At 36.3% G+C, this 23,891-nt stretch overlaps 3 protein-coding genes across 4 annotated transcripts; 1 reads left to right on the top strand and 2 right to left on the bottom strand.

Moving 5' to 3' along the window:
- Nucleotides 1–331: 331 nt before the first annotated feature.
- LOC113505738 (neurofilament heavy polypeptide-like) lies at nt 332–13,103 on the bottom strand. 2 transcript variants are annotated; one of them, XM_026888542.1, is made up of 9 exons: nt 12,764–13,103; nt 11,268–12,555; nt 8,550–8,665; nt 7,747–7,913; nt 6,962–7,126; nt 6,487–6,596; nt 5,879–6,055; nt 3,581–3,695; nt 332–3,124 (listed from the first exon to the last, which is right to left on the bottom strand). In XM_026888542.1, the coding sequence occupies exons 2-9, from the start codon at nt 12,513–12,515 to the stop codon at nt 3,036–3,038; spliced, it is 2,187 nt and encodes a 728-aa protein (XP_026744343.1). In that variant the 5' UTR covers nt 12,516–12,555; nt 12,764–13,103; the 3' UTR covers nt 332–3,035. The 2 variants fall into 2 exon arrangements, with proteins under 2 accessions (XP_026744343.1, XP_026744344.1); XM_026888543.1 differs by having other exon boundaries at nt 5,909–6,055; nt 12,764–13,102.
- A 1,174-nt stretch (nt 13,104–14,277) lies between these two features.
- Nucleotides 14,278–16,440, top strand: LOC113505832 (protein PBDC1). Its single transcript, XM_026888668.1, has 3 exons — nt 14,278–14,417; nt 14,677–14,775; nt 15,131–16,440. Exons 1-3 carry the CDS (start codon nt 14,415–14,417, stop codon nt 15,518–15,520), a joined length of 492 nt encoding a protein of 163 aa, XP_026744469.1. The 5' UTR covers nt 14,278–14,414; the 3' UTR covers nt 15,521–16,440.
- Nucleotides 16,441–17,912: 1,472 nt separating this feature from the next.
- Nucleotides 17,913–19,952, bottom strand: LOC113505833 (60S ribosomal protein L26). The gene is made up of 4 exons (XM_026888669.1): nt 19,867–19,952; nt 19,457–19,638; nt 18,560–18,700; nt 17,913–18,086 (listed from the first exon to the last, which is right to left on the bottom strand). The coding sequence occupies exons 2-4, from the start codon at nt 19,622–19,624 to the stop codon at nt 17,949–17,951; spliced, it is 447 nt and encodes a 148-aa protein (XP_026744470.1). The 5' UTR covers nt 19,625–19,638; nt 19,867–19,952; the 3' UTR covers nt 17,913–17,948.
- Nucleotides 19,953–23,891: the final 3,939 nt, after the last annotated feature.

Raw genomic sequence — 23,891 nt, 5'->3', positions numbered from 1 at the left:
TATGGAAAAGTACTACACCTAACTATTTAGGTTCCCGTTTTTTGGTAAGGCAGGGGAATCCTCATGGACACCCACTACCTAGGGGTGGAAATTTGTAGTGCCAGACTCTCACTGACTTAACCTGAACCGCCGTTTTGCGTCATCCACGTTTTTGTGTTGATGTATGGCAATGCATTGCAATCCACAAACTCCACAAACTACGTTCCCTGCTGCTAAATGAATGTTACAGTATCAGCTTACTTGATTAAAGCGACACATAGGTTCAGTATTGCATACCTGTTAACATTAACAATTTTACTAAAAAGGATAGTTACAAATAATTAAAAGACTATTTTTTCTTAAATCGTTATATTTATTTTAAATTGCATATAAATTTGTGGACTTTCTGTTACAATAGTACTCTCGAACTGATATCTTTTTTGTATAAAACGCTAAAATTATGTTTTACAACTATTGTACCAGAGTGCCATGACAATGTCGCAAACATTCGCTCCACTCAGTAGGTACACGTTATGAACAGAAATGCACACACAATAATTTATACTCTAAGCTTATTCTTTTCTCTTCAAGAAATTAACCTATTTAAAAATACCACCTAAAATTTAGGTCTTAGATTTTCTAATGTTCACACACACTCTCACGCTCGATATGAGCTCAGTTATTGATAACAACGTAAGGATATAATGGAAAACAATTTAACAAAAAGTAAATACAGGGACCTCACCGCAAGAGTATAACCTTACAATAGTCACGTAACAATATGTAGAGTACAATAAGTTACAATCTGTGTACAGTGACGTCACTCCTCCAGTTATGTGCGTAAGTACAGACAACATGTTACATCACAGACCTGTGTATCAACTAGTTATGGACAACATGACAAATTCTCTAATAGCTGTAAATATAATTTATTTAACTATGAGACAATTGTTACTTTTTACAGTAGGCAGTGATAAATTTATAACATTTGGTTTTCGACTGTACATATTACAATCACGATTTCACAATAAATTGCTTGGTCCAGATGGGTATTCAAAATAATAATATAGCTCTATCGAAGACATTTTTAAAATTTCTTCAACGTAATAAATTTGAAACGTGTGACAGATTACTTTTCCACAAACCGCGACACCACACTTTATATATCTTAATTAAAAATAAACACTGATCATATCAAAATATATTTTTATGTGAAGCAAAAACGTCCAATGATAGAAAACATTATCTGATAATTTTTAAAATTCTTTGTACTGATATACAAGATTTCCGTCGCAATACCTAATCGAATACTACGCAAACTTTAGAATTTTTAGCCTAATCTTATATAATAAAAATAAAGAAACTTCTAAATCTATTGCCTAAAGTTTGATTGAGATGAGACGACATATATCACACAAGTGCTGGGGCCGTGTGGCTAGTGTCAAGGGTGACCGTTCACCGACGGCTGTATCGCATCTTGCACGTAACTTCTCGCACCGTCTCAATCAATCTTAATCCTTGAAGAGGTGAAAATACATCTTCATGTCGCGCCAACCGTTACCGGGTAAGGGTTTATCTACATTTATACGCATCTAAAAGTCGTATGTTCATAATTTGTAGGGAGCTCTGACTATGTATAAAATGAATGTTAGCTATATTGTTACACTATAATAAACTGCACAACAACAGTTAGCTGAGCTAATAATAATGATAACCATTACCAAGTGTTAGTTTTAGTAAAATATTCAATAAATTTATCTAATTGCGAATAAATGTAGGTACGCCCTTAAAAATGATGTTGTAAACATTTCCTTAAAATGTATATATTTACAAAGAATGAAGTTCCTTACATTTAGTAGTTAGTTCGCGTTAGTAAATCTATATTAACCTGTTAATTCGCTTTCCTCTTGCCTTATCAATTACACCGTACATAATCATTGTGATGTCAAACTTTCAACATTATACTAAAGCCATCTTACACTACACGACTAACTCTTATAATTCCTCTAAAATTTGAATTAATATAAAAAATCATTTATTTATTAAATCGTCCTAAATATCGCGACTGCCGAGGTAGAACATTATTCTATATCTAATCTCTCAATATAGTTTCGCAAAACATTGGAAACTTTTGTTATTTATCTTAAATTCAATTTATACGTTACGCCCCGAGTTTGTTTTCATGTAGTGTAAGGTCGCACGAAAGTTCATTATTGCTTCACGTTACTGTTCACACATCAGATAGATTTTATATAAAATATAATTAGATATAATTAACCCAACATGGCAACATAAACTGGGTTCTCATACACAACAACGGTCAATTGTAAAATACATTCAACACCATTTTTCTCCCGCCAAATAAGGCGGACTCGGCCGCGGTGTGACCACGTAAAATATTTAAATATTCGTTGCCTTGCCATAACACATTACCGAACCCAAGACATTGCGTTTCATTTTTTCTTATAACCAAGTAACTTATCGAATAATGTATTTGAAAGCAAAAATACACAAATTGTGCTATCTGTTATTATTAAATGTACTTCATTTTATAATAAAAAGACAAATATTTAGTAAACATACCAGATTTCATCAAAATATAAAAGTACAATAAACCATGATTATGCAGACAGAAGGTGACCCATAATAAATATCTACTAAAAGATACAACTTATAATCTTCGCTACATACAAGTGTTGGGCAGAGAATTAAGTTAAAACTTTACTATATTGGCATTATTTTATTATGGAATTGACATTTACAACATTAATAAATCGTTAAGACTAACACTGAAAGAGCCGCAACTATGCTACTTGTACGGGACGTTTCAATATAAACGGTCAAATATATCTCTATATCTTGATTCGCCACCCAAAAAATGTGTGTAGCGTAACAAAAAAAAAACAGACCAGCCTTTATCCAATCCTCCTTGAATCCTAGAATAACGGCCCGAGAACCTAACATTAACGTTAAGACACTTAAAAGTACATAACATACGTACTTGGTCAGAGTGTTCGTTCAGTAGTGAACTGTCCTACGACTGTGTAGCACATGTATTATTTCTTCGCGGGCGGTTTTCTCGGCGTGCGCGTGGTCTTGCCCGTTGAGGTCGAAGGCGTCGGGACTATTGGCGACGCTTTTAATTCTGGAACCGAGGAATTGATTGATTTAACGTATTATTAAATCTAATTATTATTACCGGGGGATTCTTCAAGTGGATATTATGTAATATAACCCAGGTGTTATAATAGAACAAGTTCTTCTATTTACCATTTGATTCGTCAGATAATTCCTAGGATTTCCGAAAACGAACGTGAAAAATTCAAAATGCTTTTACATACTGCAAGCACAGTCGGCCATGGAACTGACATTGGGTAGGGGTAGTCAGAACTATGGGTAGTCGTCAGAAGCCAAAAAGTCTGACAACTAGTCTAAGGGGTATCGTGTTGCCCAGGTAATTGGGTTGAGTATCAGTCAATCGTTGTAAAAAAACTGGTACATAGCTGAATCTGTTTAGACTGGAAGACGACCCGAACATAGTTGGGAAAGGACTATGAAGATGAATAAGACGGTTAATATTATGGTTAAAAGCCTCTCTTACCGGCCCTCCTTCCTTTGCGCGTCGGCGTGGGGAGCGGCGTGTCCACTTTCTGTTTGGCCGGCGTCCGTTTTGGAGTGCTTTTCGCTTTAACCTTGTCACTCACTGCTGTTGCAGTCTGATAACACATACATAGTAAGTAAACAGTCATTAATTTGAGGGTATATAGGAAAAATATGGGACATAGACTTTAAATCACTTTTGGTTCAATTTTAGGGTATAGAACTAGTCAGATTTTATCATTCTTAAATTAGATATTCCTGTTTATAAGTTAAATTTAAATCAATAATCCATCAATTTTAATATTTTGCGCATAAGGTAAATTAATTACACTACGAGCTCAGGTTAGCATATTAATTAATCACTTTGTTTAAAATTGTCACTTAATTTAAAATTTTAAAATACACATCACTGACACAAATATTCCCTTTTCTAATAGAATTTCCAGACCATGCAACACGCGCATGCATATTAAAAGGGGCAAATAAACGAAGAAAATAGGCAAAAAAGAGTAAAATAATAAAAATATTGTACACACAAAGCAAGTTAATGAATGAAGATGGATGGATGTGAATGATTGTTATTTTATTAGTTTTTTTTTGCAAGAATAGATAGTATGCATACTTTTTACTTTTATTTTTACCCTCAATAATAATCTACAAAATAGAGGTATATGAGAGAGAAAGTCTTATCGATTTTCTTTACCTAATTAAGGAATAAACTACTGCCTCAAAAAATTTAATAAAAATATACAGCATTAAACATTAGACATCTTTTTACACATAATCATGCAATCACCATGCATCCCTTGTCACCCTTATACATGAGTTACGCTAGTTAGTAAATATTTTAAGAACAAACTTATTTATTATAATCAAATTTCGTATTTTTAACGACCTATTGGGACTCCTTGTTTATAAATCTCTTTGGTTACACTACAATATTATTGGCAGTTTCAACAGTATTAAAAATACACAATCAGTTTTTATTCATAGCTCTCTTGCCTAGCTACTGACCTAAAATTTGTTTTAAAGGGAAAATGGTTCTAAATGCGTGTCATGGCGTGTATGATTAACAAAAAGAAATTAATACCTTTACCCAAATAAATGCTGATCTCTGTATACACTGGAATTTAACTTGCATGATACAATGTGCCATAGTTGCGTGCCTACGTCAAAAATGTTGATAGAAATATTTTATTCAGTAACAAGGCCTTTACTAAGAATTTCTTATTTTATAAAGGTGTTTATGGCCCTTGAATGTAATCGAATAGAGTTGATTAAGTGAAAAAAAATTACAATAATATTAAGTATTTTTACGTTTATGCTCGTCAATAGTTGACTTGCATGTTTATCAGATATTCAAGAATTAGATATACGTCTTAAAAGATACTATGTATGTTAAAACAGGCTTAACTTGTTCCATTTGTAATAAAAACTTTTTGTTAACCCTTCTATCAACATTTTCAACAACAGAAGCAAACTGATGGTATATTGTAGTCAACCTCATAGCATGCATTTAACCGAGACAAATATATTCCATTATAGATCTTAACACTCCATAAATAATAATATACAACTTTCATCTAACTAATACATTCCACTTTTATACAACACATACTGTGCTTGCCGGCTGGGGTTTCGTCTTCAAATACATGCTTTGTAAAAGATACTGACTTTAATGTGATACGTGCTTTGGTATGCTTTCGGTATTTGAAAGTCTGAGTAATCAATTATCCATGATTCGTGAGTATATGGATTCTGAATGGAATCAATCTCAATGTATCATTTATACGCCAAATATGGCAAGACAAATCGATCACTCTAATTTTTATATTCAACAATTTATTTCATTTGCTTTAATCAAAAATGAAAAGATACTTTATGTGTAGCAATGAGATAGTCTTGACTTCAGATGACTAATATCTCTTTAACAATGTCTACTTTCACTTGAAACTCCGGCCATTTAGCCCTGTGCGCAAGTATTTTATGTACAAGTCCTTTACACGTGTTTAACATGCGATATCAGTAAGACACTAACTTCATAGATATAACATGATGACAACATTAAAGTATGACAACACTTTGCCACACTACAAAACGTACTCAACAATGTCAAGATGGTTCTTAGCTAGTTGAAAGCATACCAGAAGCACTGTATCATTATGCCGTTTTTTTACAGACCCCGAGCCGGCGAGTCGCGGCCGCCGCGCAGACCTCCGACGGCCGCGACTCGCACGCACGTCACTCTTACTCACTCTCGACACATGAATGTAAATGACTGGTGATGGCGGATACGTACATTTCTATATATCCGTTGTACTATGCCTACCTTGCTTGTGCTCGCCACAATGGGCGTACTACCTGACGATTTTCTTTTATTGTTTGTTTGTGTTTTTGTCTGTGCTTTTGTTTTGCGAGCGCTTTTTGGACTGCGCTTTGGCATCGTCCGCGCGCGTTTCACGGGCGTCGCCGATTCCTGGAGAATAATACGAACAATTAATGATTTCTATTGTAACTAAAACTTGACTGTACAGAGTGGTTGAGGTCGTTACGCCAAACCCACTATGCGCGATCTGTCGGGGGGTCGATCCCCACGTAGGCTTAGTCATGAACAAGCTCTTGTGGATGACACAAATGACAAGCATTTGTGTCATCCACAAGAGCTTGTTCTGAATCTAGGTGTCTTGTGTGACTTGAATGTTTTGGAAACACCCCGCGACAAAAGGATTAAATTCCTTAGTGCAGGAGCCGTCTTTTCTTTTAAATAGTGTATTGTTTAAGGAGTAAGTGTTAAATTTGTGCAATTAGTACTCATTCGCTTCGTGTACCTCAAGGAGCGGGTCCACAAACATAGATTATCCAAATTTATAAAACAATTATTAGAGAAAATAGGTACTTATTCCTTACCTCTGTATTATTAGAGTTGTCCTGTTTGGCTCTCGGCGATGATTTTGAACTGTTGCGTTTGCGAGACTTCTTTTCCAGTTGTGACTCGTCCTTGTACAGCGAGAGGTCCACTGTAGACATCAGATGGTCTAATTCAGGGTTACATTTATCAATGTAAAGACTTATTATTTTAGTGATTTGAGATATCAAGTCTGAGCAGGTGTGGACAAAGTGTAAAAGTTTGATATCTTTACTTAAAGAAATAAAAAAATGAGAATGTCATATAATAAACATGCTCCCTTCTATAGACGATAATCACCGTTTTGGTGGGTGTAAGTTTATTAAGTAAAATTGTGCGTGTATTTTTAGAGCATATAGTCTCATAGGTCAAGAATGTCTGAGTGTGTGTTGTGTTGGGTGTACAAGTCTAGCACAGCTGGCTACGGACAAGCCTGTTAGCTCAGTGTGTACATAAGACGTGTGTATGCTTGCTCACGTCCGTCGGGATGCTCCTCGGTGAGCGGCGCGGCGTGGCCGTGCGCCTCGGCGTGCAGCGCGCGCGTGAGGATGGAGCGCGCGCGCGCCGCCTCGGGCCCGCGCAGCAGCTGCGCGCCGCCCGCGCCGCGCACCAGCGACAGCGTCGTCAGCACGCACTCCATGTCTACGGGGCACACACTCCTACTATACGACTCCATGTTCAACTGAACTGATTCTACTTCGCCGTCAAAGTTATCAAAGGTACCTAACTCAGGCCTGTGTAGAAACTACCATTACGAATTCCTTACGCGCTAATATCGCAGTCAGGTAACTCTGGCAGTTCCAACATCCTCCATAAATTACTTTATACCAATTTAATAGAATCTATGTTGTGGTCTATAACAGGCATAGTGAGTAGATATTTAGAGACATGTTTTTAATATTAAAAATCATTGTATCTACGAGAATATAATTAGGCACATATTAGAATCACATCTCAAAACTTGAATTACATAAACTGCACGGATGGAAGAGTGATTGAGGTCACCCCGCACAGGGGGTGCGCGTCGTATCGCAGGTTCAATCCCCGCGTAGGACAAGCATTTGTGTGATCGACGAATGCTTGTTCTGAGTCTGAGTGCCTTTGTGCAAGTGATTTGTGAGTTTGTGAAACCCCCCAAGACACAGGGATCAAATTCCGTATTGCGGAAGTCGTTTTTTGTAATGTACCTATGGTACTCAGAAACTTTACAAACTAAAATGTAAATCTAATACTGTAAATAAAAACCTGGTATCACGACTCACCTGTGACATCATAGAAGTCAGGTTTGTAAGTCTCGCCCGAAGGGTCGGCAGTCTTGTCCTGCGACAACCAACGGATCTTGATCTTCCGAGTGGTACGGTACACGTTCTGCATCGCTTGGCACACGTAGAACCCGCCCTCCGCATTACGCACTGCTAAGTACTCGTTCCTGGGGAAATGTTAATTGGAACAATGAGGATATCTTGTTTTTGTCACTATTCTCTTTCAACTTTTAAAATATGCGAGTCCAATCTAGTAAGTATTCTGAATTTGTAACAATCTGTGAGCCAGAATAGTTTGTCTGGACCTCTAATTACTTTTCAACATTTCTTTAGTTTGAAAATGCCGATGTAAAGAAGGATATAAATACATTGCACTCATCCTATTAGCTCAATAAATACATTCATTAAAAATATTTGTGAACCATTTCAAACAAAATACGAACAATATAGTTAAGAATACGTGAAGCGAGGAAGTGAGGAAAAAGCTGGCAGAGGCATATTTGTCACAGGAAGCGCTGATCATTTTACCGAAAACGTGACGTATTCGTTAATAAACTAGTAGGTTTTATTAACAACCAACTCCAAAAAGGAAAGGTTCTTCATTCTTCGGTATGAATTTTTATATTATTTACCTCAGAACTTCTTACTGGATGAACCAATTTTTTTAATATGTCATTTAACGTGAAAAAGCTGTCATTTGGTCCCATAATCTTGAAACGTTAAAAAATAATATGTTTAGATTTAGCAATAAAGGCACTTTTGAAAAGGAGCATGGATATAATTCAATGACTAATGCTACTTACTTGTAAAAAACAATAAGTTTGTCGTCGTTCGGCTTAGTGGGTGTCGAGCGACCGGCGGACGCTGACAACTTGGTCGCCATCGCCAGCTCAGGGGTTGGAGACTGGTAGAGCTGCACCTGAGAAACAAATACTGTTAGTACAATCTTCGTCTTTGGTTCCTATTAAACATAAGTTCATGAAAAAAAAAAGTTATGCCGTGTGTGTAAGTTTTGACCATGACAACTAATAATTATATTAATAGTTGGTGCCAATATTAAAAAAAAACTATTATTAACTTCTTTGAATTCAGCATTCTAAAACAAACTATCTTATTTTGCATTCAACTGCTTTTATTATAAACATTAGTGGATACTGTTAAACAAAACAAAATACAAAAATACTCTCTATTACATTCCACAATACAATGAAAACAAAGAAACGAATAAGATAAGTTAAAATGCTACGGCGTTATAGGACCACTTCCCTTTATTTTTCTATGTTCCATCGCTTCAGATAAATAAGAGCCAATTGCGCGCGTGCGTCAACTTGTGACATGCGCAGTTAGCATCGCGCCAAATAAACGCATTTCATGTCAACGATTTCTGTTATTGTTTTCGTAATCGTTGTTTACTATTCGCGAAAGATTAACGTATCTTATGATAACAAGAAAGTTGTGAATGTTGTGATTTTATTTCAAATACAACTAAGTCTGCGCATATAATAAAGGATTCGACATTATTTTAATGTACTATAAAGAAAAGAACCCGTTTTTTTTTATTTGCACCTTTTCTTCTCAGCTTTTTTCGCATTAAACGGATTTTGGATAATTAGAAAACTATCGACGATTTTTTCCATAGAAAATATTTGTTGTTGTATGCGTACCGTTTAACTTTGGATTTAAGACAACTCTTTCTATACTAAGGAAAGAAATGTTACTTCATAAATATTACGTACATATGAAATGCACGTAAACAGTGTAATGTATCGTAAAACTTTATCGAGTAATAAATCTCATACGAGTAATTAAGTAAAGTTCCAGCTTTATTTGAGAATTTAATGAATAATAATTAAAATGTATACTTAAGGTGAGACAAAATCTACAAGCATTCTTATTTTCTTACTTATCCAACTAAGTTAAGACTGTGTAAGATATTCGTAAAAAATAACTTATTTCTGGTGCAATCAGGTCATAATTAGCAGTAAAAGAAACAAATAAATCTTTGAACTAGTTTAGTCTGAAGCAAGTAAGAAGGTGGCTTTAAGTAGGTCGTATTGTTTAAGTGCCGTAGTAATGGTCACCCTACACGAATGTTAGTGGACTGGGGGCATAGATTTGATAGTCTAGCAACCTGTCGCTCGCACGGTCTTCACGTCAACTTGTTGCTCGTGACGTCATAACACAAGAGCTCTGCTTAGACCGATACATTTGCATTAGGTACATATTGAGGACCTGTTGTGCACTTGTGTATTTTGTTTAATGATTTTTGACTTTTTGGTGGGAAAATACAAATTAAGTAATCTAAAGCCTAAGTATCGTTACCAGACAAATAGATTTATCTCAATTTGTTAAAATTTAAGATCGTAGGGTTTATTGGTAATATTAATTTTCAGTTACTGTTTTTTTTTTTTTATTTCAATGTCAACCGATACGAAGATAGTTTACAACGAACTTTATGTCTAAACACGCGCTAGCAAAACTTATTTTACGGACAAGTGAAAAAATTATATGGAAAGAAGACTTAGGAGAAAATTTACTTAGTATTTAAAAAAGTATTATTTTGAATGAAAAAGCTTGTTCCTGTCCAAAATTTAACTTATACAATCCATAAGCATAATTTATCCAAACAAGGCGTCTGGAGGAAAGTTCAGACGAAAGTACTATTTTAGTTAAAGCTTAATATCGATACATCACACATATTTTTTTGTATAATATATCGTATTGTATCTAAGCAATATTGCGGAAAGTTTAAGTTTCAACTGACGCTAACGCTAAAAGCGCGGCAATAAGTTTGTCAAGTATACGTAACATTTTAAGGCTAAAGACTTACAGTAAGGCTTTATCATTTACAAAGTTTAATAGATTTTAATATGACAGCATTTCTTCAAATTATGAAATGGAAATATTATATTTTTTTCTTTTTTAAGATCTGAAAAAGCTGGGTACATACAACTCAAAACTTTTTTGTTCAGAATTAAAATACCAGTTCATAAGTTAGCATGTCATTAGGTTTTATGTAAACTAGGCATACATTGTATCAATTCTAGGATGTAAATTGGGATTGCAACAAAGACTCAGAATAAATCAGCATCTAATAAGATAAAAATGCACTGCTACGCAATCCATGGTGTCTCACCATGACCTAAAATATTTAGACCTTTCTTTCAAAATACATCCTGTGTTTGTATTCGAATTTGTAGTCTGAATCTCATGAAAAGTCAAAATTTTGTCGAATTCACACTCATTTTACTTAGCAACTGTTATCAAATACTTTTATTAGAATTAAAATTGCTTGTTTAGCGTATTTAGCATCCTATCAATCAATATTTATTGGTAATAAGTTTTAATCTAAGAGAACTTAGTCAAAATTTAACTTAGCTATACATACTTAATGGATTTCATAAGATGATAAGTCTTATTCAAATTATGCCCATAACCAGTTTCGACAGTTATAAGAAAAAATATTGATAAGTATGTGTATGTGTGTGTGTTGAGATATAAGAAAAACATCATGGACAAACCTTGGTCCTGTTCCTTTTGATCCTTGTGTCAGGCGTGGAGTCACCTTCAGCTGGCTTCTTAGCCGGACTGGGTCCTTCACTGGTCTTGCTTGGAGAAACCTGCCTCCTTTTCCGCATAGGAGGAGTGACAGTTGCCAGTTTCATCGTAGATTTTGGTTTAGACTCCACTTTAGCAGGTTTAGCTTCAGCTTTCTTGTCATCACCCTTCTCTTCAACCTTCTCTGCTGGTTTTTCAACAGCTTCCTCCTTTTTAGGGGATTCAGATTTCTCTGGTTTAGGTGCTACTACTTCCTCTTTCTTTTCTTCGGTTGCATTTTGTTGTGGCTTTTGTTCAGCTTTAGCCTCTTCTGGTTTCTCGTCAGGCTTCAGTTCAGGTGCTGGTGCAGGGGCTGGTACACTTTCAGTTTTTGCACTTTCAGTTGGAGGAAGGTCTTGTTTCACTGGTGTTGGTGCTTTTTCTTGTAACTGGCTGTCATTAGCTGACTCTGGCACTGGCTTGCTATCACTCTGTGTAGGTGCAACATCAGCAGCCGGAGCAGGCTTCAACTCTGTTGGCTTAGACGGTGATTTCTCTGGAGGTTCATTAGCTGCGGCCACCTTAGGTTGAGCTGGACCATCAGCAGTAGTTGCAGGGGTTGCTGCTTCAGTTTTTTGAGGGGTACTTGGTGCACTAGTGGGCTTTTCAGGAGGTTTTGGTGTACTTGGTGAAGTCTTGGCAATATCCTGCTTCTCTTTATTAGGCTCAGGGTTCTGAGGCTTTAATGTGACAGGTGCATTTGTTGCAGACTTTGGAGAGTCAATAGTGCCATTTGCATGAGCAGTGGAGTCTGCCTCATTCTTTTCTGGGGTTCTTGTTAGAGCAAGAGCTTTCTCTTGGACAAGGCTGAGAGGAGTGTTCGGGTTCCCGCCTTTACTGGGACTGGCGGCTAGATTGGAAGGACCAACGACGGAGTTCTGGGTGACGTGCGAGAGGTTGCCATGGTGACTCATGTTCTGTGCCATCTGAGCCATGTTGGCAGACACCGGCGCCATGGGGGGCGGCGCGTGCGGGATAGGAGGCACGGGCGCGTGATGCGTCAGGTTCTGGCCGACGAGGTTGTTGCTGGCGTGGTGCAGCGAGTTCTGCGCGCCCTGCGGGTGTCCTACGGTGTGGTTCGCTGTGGCCACGTTCCCCTTCGCGGGACTCGCCTGCCCGCCCGGCTGCGGCACTCCCGGCTGGGGCAGCACCGGCTTTAAAGCAGAATTCATTTCAAACGCGTCTAAAACTCGCCTCCCGGCCGTACACAAGCTGAAACACAAAGTTACCCGAGTTTACGTTACTGTTTTCGTAGCAGGTTAACACACCGCGATGTCTTTGACCCACAACAATAATTCATACATAATAAACGTATAGTCAGTACGCGCGTAAGAACGCGGGGACCGATCTGCCCGCCTTAGATGCCCGCTTTCTACGTGTAGCGCTAATGAACGGTCAATATAAAGTGTTGGGGAGTTACCACTAGCTGTTAAATCGAGAGAGGCCCATGAAATAAGTCCTGAGTAGAGACTCGCGGCAGAGATAGCCGCAAAAAATATGCGTTGCTATAGCCAAGAAACTTCCGCAAGATATGACCCGCCGTTGGCGAAGTCTCCGTGATGACACTGTCCTGTTCAATCACTGTGAACGAACACTCGATCTCACTCGCGACTATATAATTCCATGATTTATTCACACTTTTTACCACGAATTAGCATTCACTTTACTCTAGAACAAGTACATAATAGGCACAGTAGTTGCAGAGATGGCGTCGGCATAACGCGCATGCGCCACCCTCTTCCTCTATCCTCCAATGAAATCCCGTTATGGAACGAAACCCAAACGAATTTTTCCGAGCATGCTATCCTTGTCTACAGCAAGATCCTTGTATATACCTGTTTCGCTTGTGTCGTCGTCGCATTTGGATACGTTCGTCAAATTGCAAATTCAAATAATTTTGCGTTCGGAAAAACTAATCTGGTGTTAGTTTTTCCGAACGCAAAATTATTTGAATTAACAAACCTAACCCAAGATTAACAAACATCAAATTAATAGTATGATTTAAAGAATATGTAATGTAAATAAAACGTTATTTTATAATGCAATTTTTTGTAGGTATGAATTGTTCTCTTTGTGAGTAAACTCTAAAGTACATAAATCCATTCCTCAATACTTTATTTGTTCTCCACATTAAAGGTCTTTCAAAAGTAATAAGTATCAATGGTGTACTTGCTAAAATTCAACTACGAGCTTTAAATACAAAAATGTGTTTATTTTTAAACATTAAAATTGTCGGTTTCACTTCCTATTGTGTTAATTTAGATGGATATCATTAATAATATAATACTATGTATCTTTATAAGAGTACAAAAATGAAAGCTGGTTCTATACTCAATTCTTTATTTCTGCTATAGTATATTACATGTTAACAGATGGTATGTTATTATTGAGAACTGTATGGATCCTGTAGGACACAACAATGTTTAGGAGAGAGTTCAATCCTACGAATACATTAACGCGAATGTTTGTGAGTGTGGATGGATGTTTGTTAATTTTTACTCTTTCACGCAAATCTACAGAACTGTTTTGGATGGAATTTTGTACACAGATAGTTTATACCATGAATTAATACATGATAGTTTTAATCTCGATCATTTTCGTTTTGTAGAGAGCGGCACCATTGGCAACAGCTAGTGATAATGTATTGTTAGCGAAAAAGGTAAATGTAATCTGCAAGACGCCTAAGTTGAGTATTAAAATTATTAACTTTCGTAGTTTTGATTATCTTTTAATACCATACTTTATGCAGATAAAAATTAATTTATTTGCATGAAGTATTAAAATTATTTAATTTTGCGACGTGACCACACTGATCGGCATTAGCGTTTCAGGTTATTGTGAGCGTATTTATAGCACTAAATGTATTCTTCGTCTTTAACTTGGCAAAATAACAGAGATGGAAGAGTTTGATGCAAGAATTGTCATTGTTTGACGTTGGGAAGGGAACGAACGCAGACATTTCAGAATTTCATTGTGTCGTCCCATGTGCATTATTTATGAAATTTATTCGTGTTTAATTTGTGCTTTGGTGACAGAAATTACAAACTAGATAGCAAATAAAAAAATCCGACATGGTAAGTGTACTATTTAATTATGATATGTCACAGATAAATACATAGTTAAAAAAAACTTAGGTTGCGGCGAAAACGCATGTTTTGTGTTTTTTGTATTAGAATTTATATTGGTTGAAATACGTGTCTGTTTCATAAATTAGTAACATAAGAAAATTGTTCCCTGTTCTAAGATTCCAGCACTGTATTTAAATGACTGTAATTGTCATAAAGATGCGAGTAGTTTCAGTTTAACAAAGGTTTTTCTATTATGTTTCTTTAGGATGTGCTGTCGCGACCAGCCGAGGAATTTGGAAACGATGAGACGTTGGAGCGATTATGGGCTGCGAAAGCAATGGAGCACAGTGATATCTATTTCAATGTTAGTACAAGATATCTTTTAACCCAACCAACTTGGTTCAGAATTATTTGGTGAATACCTAGATCACATCAAATAATAACAAAAATAATATAATAGTTTCAGTGGCTACATGTTTAGTTTCCAAGTAACTATATTTAGCTATAAATAAATTGCATACACTTCAGTTTTCATGTATGTAACATGATACATGATTGATTGTGTTAGTTTTTAAAACAAAGTATGAAGACAGCAAATTATTTAAGTACCTACTTAACTCGTGCATAGTTTGGTATACTTATATAATTAATTTAATAATTTAATTTCTGTCAAGATTGTTAGTTTGTTGTAAATTCTTAATTTTGTTTTTGTATTCCAGATGCTTTGTTCAGTGGACACAAGATGGCTTCAATTAACCCCACATGATGACCTAATCTATACACATTTTAAGCAAGACTTCCCAGAAATGGATGTCTCATATGTCAACGAAAATGAAATCAAAAACAGCATGAACAAAGCAAAGTGGAGAATATTTTGCGAAAAGTTTAAAAACATTGTGGAAGACTACAGCTTTGGTACTCTAATGCGAGCAGATGCTAAAGGTGATTACTCAGAACAAAACACAATGCTTGTACCTAGAGTCCAGTTCTACGCTATAGAAATCACAAGAAACAGAGAGAATCTGAACAATGAAGTTAAGAAACTATACAAGTGCACTGCAAGACCTAACTTAGAAACCCCAGAACACACAAGCAAGATTGCCACTTAAAACTATAAAGCACTGTATAGGCTAGTTTCAACAAGGAAAGTTTGTGTTTAAACATTTGAAAAAGTGTAAGGCAGTGCCACATACTGCCAGTTAGGAGTGTTGTAAATTAATATTAATGCCTACTTGTGTGGGAATCGAAGACTTGTGATATTTATGCATTAATTGAACTAAAATTATTTGTATATTTCTTATAATAATGGCAATAAACTAAAACAAAGAATGTCTTTAAAAACTAGTTTTATGAAAACAGTGTGACTTTTTACTTGAATGATGATTATGTATTGCTTGATGTATGCTCATTGATGAACAAATACACATTGATACTTAAAATAGCCAACCAACCTAGGTATGACCAGATACTTACATCAGTTAAGATATACATACTCATAAATACCTTTTGAGAACATTTGTTATTTTTCATCCTATTACATTTATAACTTAAAACTCTTAATTTCTCCTTCATTTGTGCTCATAAGACTCTTCTTGTGTAAACTAGCCTAATTTTTGGAAAACCTAAGCATTCTCAAATAATTCATATAGTTTGTATTCTTAATATTTATACACTATTATAACATGAATACTGGCCAAATAGTCTCGTATTAGGCACAAGCCACCGTCCTGAAAGTGACTATAAAAATAATATTTGTACTCGATTTTGCCTGCTTATCACTAATATGTAGAACTACATAATCAGCCGTAGGTACCTACTGTAACATGCATATTTAGAATTAAATATTTCTACAAAAACAATATTTGACATTTACTATTTTTATTCAGGCAGGTCCATTGATGTAATATTAAATTTTGTTTTTGTAAAAATGTACACCTACCAATTAGTAAGTTGTGATTGTCTTAATTGAAAAATGAATGAGGTGCTCTATTGCTCATACATTTTTTATATTAAAATTTGTAATATCATATGCAAGAGTTTTATTTGCTACGTTCAGTGCCGTAAGGGCCACTGACACCCCGGTCGAAAATATTAATTTCAAAAAAATAATTTAAAAATTAATCGACCTTTTTTTAAGATGCGTACTTTTTATTAATATTCCATCAATAATAATAGCACAGAGCTTAGAGGCAAGAGACTCAACCTTCAGACCTTGGCGCCCCCCAGAATTTGTCGCCCTGGACCATCACGTCCCCCCCTAATGCCGGCACTGGCTACGTTATCCATAGATATGCCTTTTTATTCCGGGGTAAAACGCTAATGATTACCCACGTCGGGAGCACAGCGTGGGGATAAGTCTAATTAAGTATAGTCGAATTTTCACCGACTAAAAGGGCACCCCAGGCCCCTTCTGCTAAAGCCAGAGTTACGGGATGGCTCACGCATGCTCGGCGCACTTGTTACCTATAATACCTATGGATTAGATTACCTATACTTTTATAGCCTTTTTTAGTAAGGGCCAAAATTAACGTCATGTCGATATAGGTCGGTGGGCGCGAAATTAAACTAAAACTTCGAACTTGTGCCTTCAGATGGGCTAATAGTTAACGGGTGCCACACTTTGCACAGTAAGGGGAAGGGTGTGAAAACGCCCAAAGCGTTGCGTTAAGGCAACTATTAAACTCTGTATAAAATCAGTTGCCAGTTGCGGTATTTTGAAACTACATAGGTATATAATTTAGTCATCAAATACAGCAACTGTTAATGATTACTGTGATTCCAGTAATCGTTAAGTTTTCAGTTGCTCTCTTGTCATATGTACGTAGTCCAATCATACTAATGTTATAATTGCGTCGTCGTCACACTTGTACAGTTGAACCAATTTTGAGCTAATTTAGTATGGAGGTAGCTGGTACCTTGGATCAATAAAGGAAGAAATAGGTGTGAACAGATCTGGTAAGCGCGCCATGCTCTTTAGTACTGTGATAACACTGCTTATAGATGCAGCCTCTTTCTTGCGTGCAGTTTCAAAACGCTCTCATGGAGTAATGCTGAAGTTATTCAGTAGCTTAGCGTAGGACTGCAACAGCTATGTAATGCGCACGGGCAAGCAAGACATCGCCTGCGACCATTTGGATTTCTTCCCCTGGGCCCCGATTCTGCTATTTTACAATGGCCGATGAATGAATGGCAATTGGATAAAATTATTCCTTTACTCTCAAGCATTTTGAAAATAAAATAGTTCTAAGTTAATTGCATTAACCTTGACTGTAGAAAAATGATTAGAATACGAAAATTGTCATTTTAAACCAAAATTCATTAATTCATCGGCCATTGTAAATAGCAGATTTGGAGCCCTGGATTCTCGACGCGATATTAAAGTTAGTTACAAGATTAAATATGTGCTACTTTAGGTTCTTTTAGTCAATTCGAAATATCGAATTTCTGTAGTGGTAGGTAGACTAGGTAGATAAGGTTAGCATTATAATTGAAACAACAGAATGAGTTTTACTTTTTTATTTGTCTTATAATCTATATTTACGAGGTCTCCATGGCGGTGGCAGTTTCCTCAGTGTACTTGCCCTTGTCCTTGCCGAGGGCCGCCAGCCTGCCCTTCGCTCTGCGGTCGAGGATCGACTTGCGGTCCTTGTTCATCTTTAGCTTGACAATCACGCACTGTGTAAACAAAATAAACATGTTAAATATTTGAAATGTGTTTAGTGTTTGTGGTGCAGTTGAGGTGAATGATCAGAGCCATGGAAGTGTTTCAGCAGAACCCATGTCACAGTCACACATCAGCATAGCCTCTGTATGACTTGATGACATGGTCTCAGTACAAAGTTATCATCATATCAATGATTCTGGACTGCCTACAAACCAGAATTAATAATTTATGGTTGGTATCATGCTGTAAATCATAGAGTACACACTTGTTAACTACATTTTGTATAATAATAACTTGGATTGAATTATACCATATTTACTCAATAATTTATAAATATTTAAATCATATTTTTTAGGTACTATGTACTTTATTCATTCCCATCCAAAAGATCTAGCAGCTATATCTACAATCCCAGCTATACATAAGAAGGGCAATTCACTCATTAGGTAAGTTCCAAGATAATAAATTAATAAATAATATTTACCTTTGAAGGGTGGATGCCGACATATGCGCTGGCGCCGTTGGCTTTCTCACGCTGGATCCTCTCAATGTAGACAACAAACTTCTTACGGTACACCTGCACTACTTTGCCGACCTGTTGGCCTTTGTAGTGACCGCGGACAACCTACAACAATGTTCAACTGTGTTAATCATCTTATTCTAAACACTGTGATTAGGTTGTGTACCCTGGCATACTATAATTTGTAAAACAAGTTAAGCAATCTTTAAAATAAATAAATGAAATTGATAAAACAATACCAACCCTACATGTGTTTTAAACACAAATATGTGTGAGCTTTGCGAGAGCAATACATAGCACATCAAAGTTTGCAGTTGGTGAAAGATTGCTTGGTAGACCGCATCTGCAAGGACCAGAGAGATCTTACTATTACCTGCAGTCGCTTTACACAATAATCAACACTTGTGAGGTTGGTATGTTTATAACAATAACATATGACTAACCTATAACTTAGTTAATATTTGTTATAATTGATTTGCTTCTAGTAATTAAAATAAGAATTCAAAAGAACATGTAACAAAGTAGGTTCTAACCATAAATTGCATATAATTTCGAAGTCAGAACTCCTGCATTTAAAAGCGAATAATGTACCACGCCAAAGCATGGTAAAATAAACAGCTTTAAGTAATGCTACTCCTAGTCATACATTTTGTGTTGTGCAAAACAATCAGAGCCTGAGTTCCACCATGGCACAGACTAGCAAACCGCGCCGTGGACTTGTAGGAGAAAACCTCAAACTCGTCCTTAGCATGGCAGCAATCGTCCGTAGTCTAAGAATGGTTTATTCTTCATCATTCTGTTTCGCACACACAAACATAACCTACAATACAGTCATAAATAATGATGCTAACGTTTGCTTACCTGGACTTCGTCGTCTTTGCGGATGGGCATCGACTTAACGTTGAACTTCTGTCTTAGCTCCTTGGATAGGGGTGCAGACATGAGCACTCGTCTGATGTGAGAAGGGGCGCTGAAATGCCTCTTCCTATTTTTCCTCCTCGAGGATGTGACGAGTTTATTGTACTTCATTCTGACGCTCTTCACTGAAAACCCAAAATACCACGTTTTACTTCACAGTTACAAATGTTTAGGTTACTGTTTCCTGCATGCTAAACGTCAAGTTGCCGCGGCGATTATTTCGATGAACAATAGTAACGAAACACAAAATATCCATTCTTTAGGATGAGAAATATATTACAAATTCAATAAATAACAATTTCAGTTTAAGAAATATAAAGAAATACAAGATTTTCACGGATTAATCAACGTACCCTAAACAACTCGGCAAAGAACCGAAATAAAAAGAAATTATACTGGTGTTGCCAATATAAGATACTTTACATGCAAGTGTCAAAACAAGTCAAAATGGAAATAAAAATAAATATGATTTTAACGATTTGTGGCATCGCTTACAGCTTTGAATAGTTTTTCAATAATATCTATTTTAATTAAATTAAGGACAAATTGTGTGATGAGGGAAGTAAGCACTCTGATATTCATTTAAATATGGGTTATTATTTACTTGGCAACTCTTAGCAAACGTCACGTTTGTGTAGCTTCAATTCACGCAGATGGAAATAATACATTCTACACTACTATATGTCTTCAATTCAACCACAAATGATCACAAACTTAGAATTTATGCTACGTTATCTATATTTTTACGTTCTTAGATTTTAATAAATCTGCCATTATTCAATTTACCTTCGATGGTTTCTATTTTTAGCCTCTGTTAGAGATAACCTTTTCTCATGAAACGCTACTATATTCGTAATAGTTTCAGTGGTATGTTTTATTTCGCAAATTGGTTGTATTATTATATGCTGGCTATTAATGCATTGAGCACTTGGATCATAAGGACGGTAAGATAGATTGTATCAGTTTTTGGCTGATATCGACTAAATTGCAAAAATAATAGATAGAAGGTGACCGGACCGAGGTACCGATGACTAAAACCGCAAATGTTTTTCTTGACGAGAACATATGTAATTATGTATTTTAACGCATTAAATAGTTAATCAATAAGAATATTTTAAATTGACCCCTAAATTCCAAACTATCGTACTGGTTTTATTATTGTTACTAACCCATTTTCACTTACTTTTTAAGTTAAGATTTTATGTAACATTACTTTCGAAATATTTTGGTAGAGCACGAGTAATGGCGGTGTTATTCATTTCTATAACTAATTGATGTGAGTCCTCGCCTGTTCAGCAAGCAGTTGCAATTTACGAGGACTTAATTTTGAATTCACTGTCAAAACCTATTATTTGTTTAAAAAGCAGCCGTACCTAGTTCACATAAGGTTTATATTTGGGTGTCCTAATACCATGAAGTAAACAGGTTAATGTTAGACAATGCTCAGTTGAATAGATACTTAAAAAGAAGTTAAAAACATTTATGTCCTATGTCCTCATCCTTTATAACTTGATTGCTAGATAATAGTACGTCAGACATTATGTTATCTATATCTATATTCATAAAAGTGTTTTGTTCAAACCATAACAAGAGATTGAAATTGGGAATTCAATTTGAATAAGAAAATAACGGACTGGATAGACAAGGTAATTTTTGTTTAAAAGATAGCTACGTTGACTTTTATGATTCGCAAAGATTTTTTAAAATTTTTAATTTTTAATTTAATATGTATGTTAATTATTTTTTATTGTTCTAATAAGGTTCGAATAAGGTACAAACATAATAATTATGAGCATGAATAATGGCCTAATTTCTACATACTGTGATTTAAGAAAAACTCGAGACCTTATGAGGTCAAAGCTGAATGGTCTGCCACCAAAACCCTAAACTTAGACTATTGGAAAAAAAACCTGTGAAATCGCTTTAAAAATCATGTCCAGAATGAAGATCAATGCCTAAAATTAAACGGGTATATATTGTCTTCTATACAAGAGCAGTGTGTTTCAAACAGAATAATATTAAGAATATTTTCTATATTCCTCGTTCTGACGCCATGTTGTTTCATTCACGTAGTCGGTACCTGGATTCAATGTTTCAGCTGCGGTTTAAACGAGTTACCGGCTATCGGAAGACTTACTTTCCGTACGAATATTGCATCTTGTTCAGAATCAAGAGACACTCAGAAATGTAGATATTGAATGTAGAGATTTATTTAAAGGAGGTTTGATGTAGAGACTTGTGGAATATGTGAATATGTGGCTACATGTAATGTGCCATTGGGCGTTCTTCTTTGTTTTACTGAACCCAAAAAAATAATAATGCATAGATGCGTTCATCCTGTTTTTTATGAACCTACATACTTAGTTTTTTCTGAAGCTTATCTTCACGTACTTATGTCCGGTGAAATAGATAAAAAAAAATTTAGACAGCTAATTTGTAATTCTGTTCTCGTTGTTTATAGGTAATTAATAATAATAATCCAGGTCCGTTCATTGGGATTTTAAATCTCCACTTTTAAAAGCAGGTATCAGATTCAGATTATATTTTGATTAACCAGTGCGAGATTCCCAGGGTCTTTGATCTTAAGGCGGGTAAAGTTAATTTTTGTTTCACTGTTAAGAAACTTTTGCTTTCATGTCAAAGTTCGAAATCGTGCTCAGCAAATGACAATGAGCACGTCTTTCGTTAACTCCTTCGATTGGAGTTAGCTCAGCTTTAAATAATAATCTGGAAATACTTAATCTGTGAGCATACCATTTTAGTATCTCGTGAAAACATAAAAGAATCGGAAACGAAATTGTTTGATATAAAATATGAATTGTAACCGCACACAATAGAAATAAATGGGAAAGTGAGACCTCTGCGCTCCAGTAGGGCGATGGCTGAAATAATAACAATAGTAAGTCATATAAAACAATGTACGCACTGAAGCCATTCAGCATCGGATGTGGAAGCGATGTGAATGATCCCGGGGTCCATCGGAGACACAATAAGCCCACGTCGTCAATGTTTACAGTAATTGTGTCGCTATCAATTTACCTACGACCTTGTGACCTCTGAGTCGGCATCGGGTGGCATCGTCATGCCCAAGCCCAACCCGGCACAGTGCGTGGCTGGCTAACAAAACAGAGGGAGCTAGTTGCCTCCTAAACGCACGTCCGAGCCTGCGCAATCCGTACACGTCGCCCGGGCCTTTCAGTGAATGAACTGCGGCCGCGGGGAGCGTACGCCTGCCGCCCGCCGACGACATCGGATCCCCAAAACCCTGATATGAGTGACGTTGAGTGGTGTGCGTAGTGTTAGTGTGATGGTACGCGCGTGAGTGACGCTATGGCCGCGCGCTCGCCGGAGCCCGGCCACCACCGACTATGTGCGGCGTCGTAGGTAAGCGTTACCCGGGCCTTCAAGGTCACCCCGTAAACAATTCCCTGGTGACACCCTCCAGTCTCCACATCATGCCGAACTTGCTGCCATTTTGATTTCTAAGAACACCAGGAGACGGCGACGAGCAGTCATCTCCTAGGGTTCCTTCATGTCCTAATGGCAGGCCTCCGTGACAGTCCACGTTGTGCCTTCGTGATCGTTTGTAGAAGCTTTAAATGTTGTAATTGATGTGTAAGTGTTAAAAGTAGTTTATGTTTTGATCTTAAAATAATTAACGAAACTGTGTAACCCTATGTAAATGTCTTGTCAGTGAAGTGTCGTAAAACCTTTTTGCAACAAAAACCAAATCTCTACAATCAGAAACATTTATGAAATTACAACCCTAAAACGTTAAGAACGTACCCATTGGTAATTAAATCAGTCGACGCGATCTCATTAGGTGGCAAACCAAAGAATCGATGAAAGTTTCTAAAGCTTTCGGAGGTTGTGTGAGCGACAGATCAGGGCTAGGGGGCTTCGTAGCTGTGTGGCAAAAATCCTAACTTGAACCTTCATTATTCGTAGCCCAGATTTTGCCAGAGCTTACTTGAATCACAATTATTGGAATTCGTTAGAATCTCCCACAGTTTAGAAAAGTTCTGTATTGATTAAATGTGTTTTTGGAAGGTAAGTTCAAAATTTAAATAGCATTTTGTTCTTTCTTCCTGAAATCTCATTTATTATTTCTCTATAGTCATAGTAAAATCTATTAGCGGAAAGAAAGTATGTGGATAGACTGTTATTCTACATACTTAGATAAAGATCATTTGAGGTGTGACTAATTTATGCATTGTAGAAACGAAGAAAAATATAAATGACAGAATATCGATAATCAATAATAAGCTAAGCTCAGTAATATAGATAGAAAGCCACTTAACGTAAGTTTATTGACCAAGAATCCATGTTGGAAGATTCATTTCAGGGATCGCTTTCATCCGGCAAAATACTAAAAACT

The sequence above is a fragment of the Trichoplusia ni genome, chromosome 27 (assembly GCF_003590095.1).
Source record: "Trichoplusia ni isolate ovarian cell line Hi5 chromosome 27, tn1, whole genome shotgun sequence".
In the NCBI taxonomy this organism is placed as follows: Eukaryota; Metazoa; Arthropoda; class Insecta; order Lepidoptera; family Noctuidae; genus Trichoplusia; species Trichoplusia ni.
This window is presented reverse-complemented; position numbering and strand designations above follow the sequence as displayed.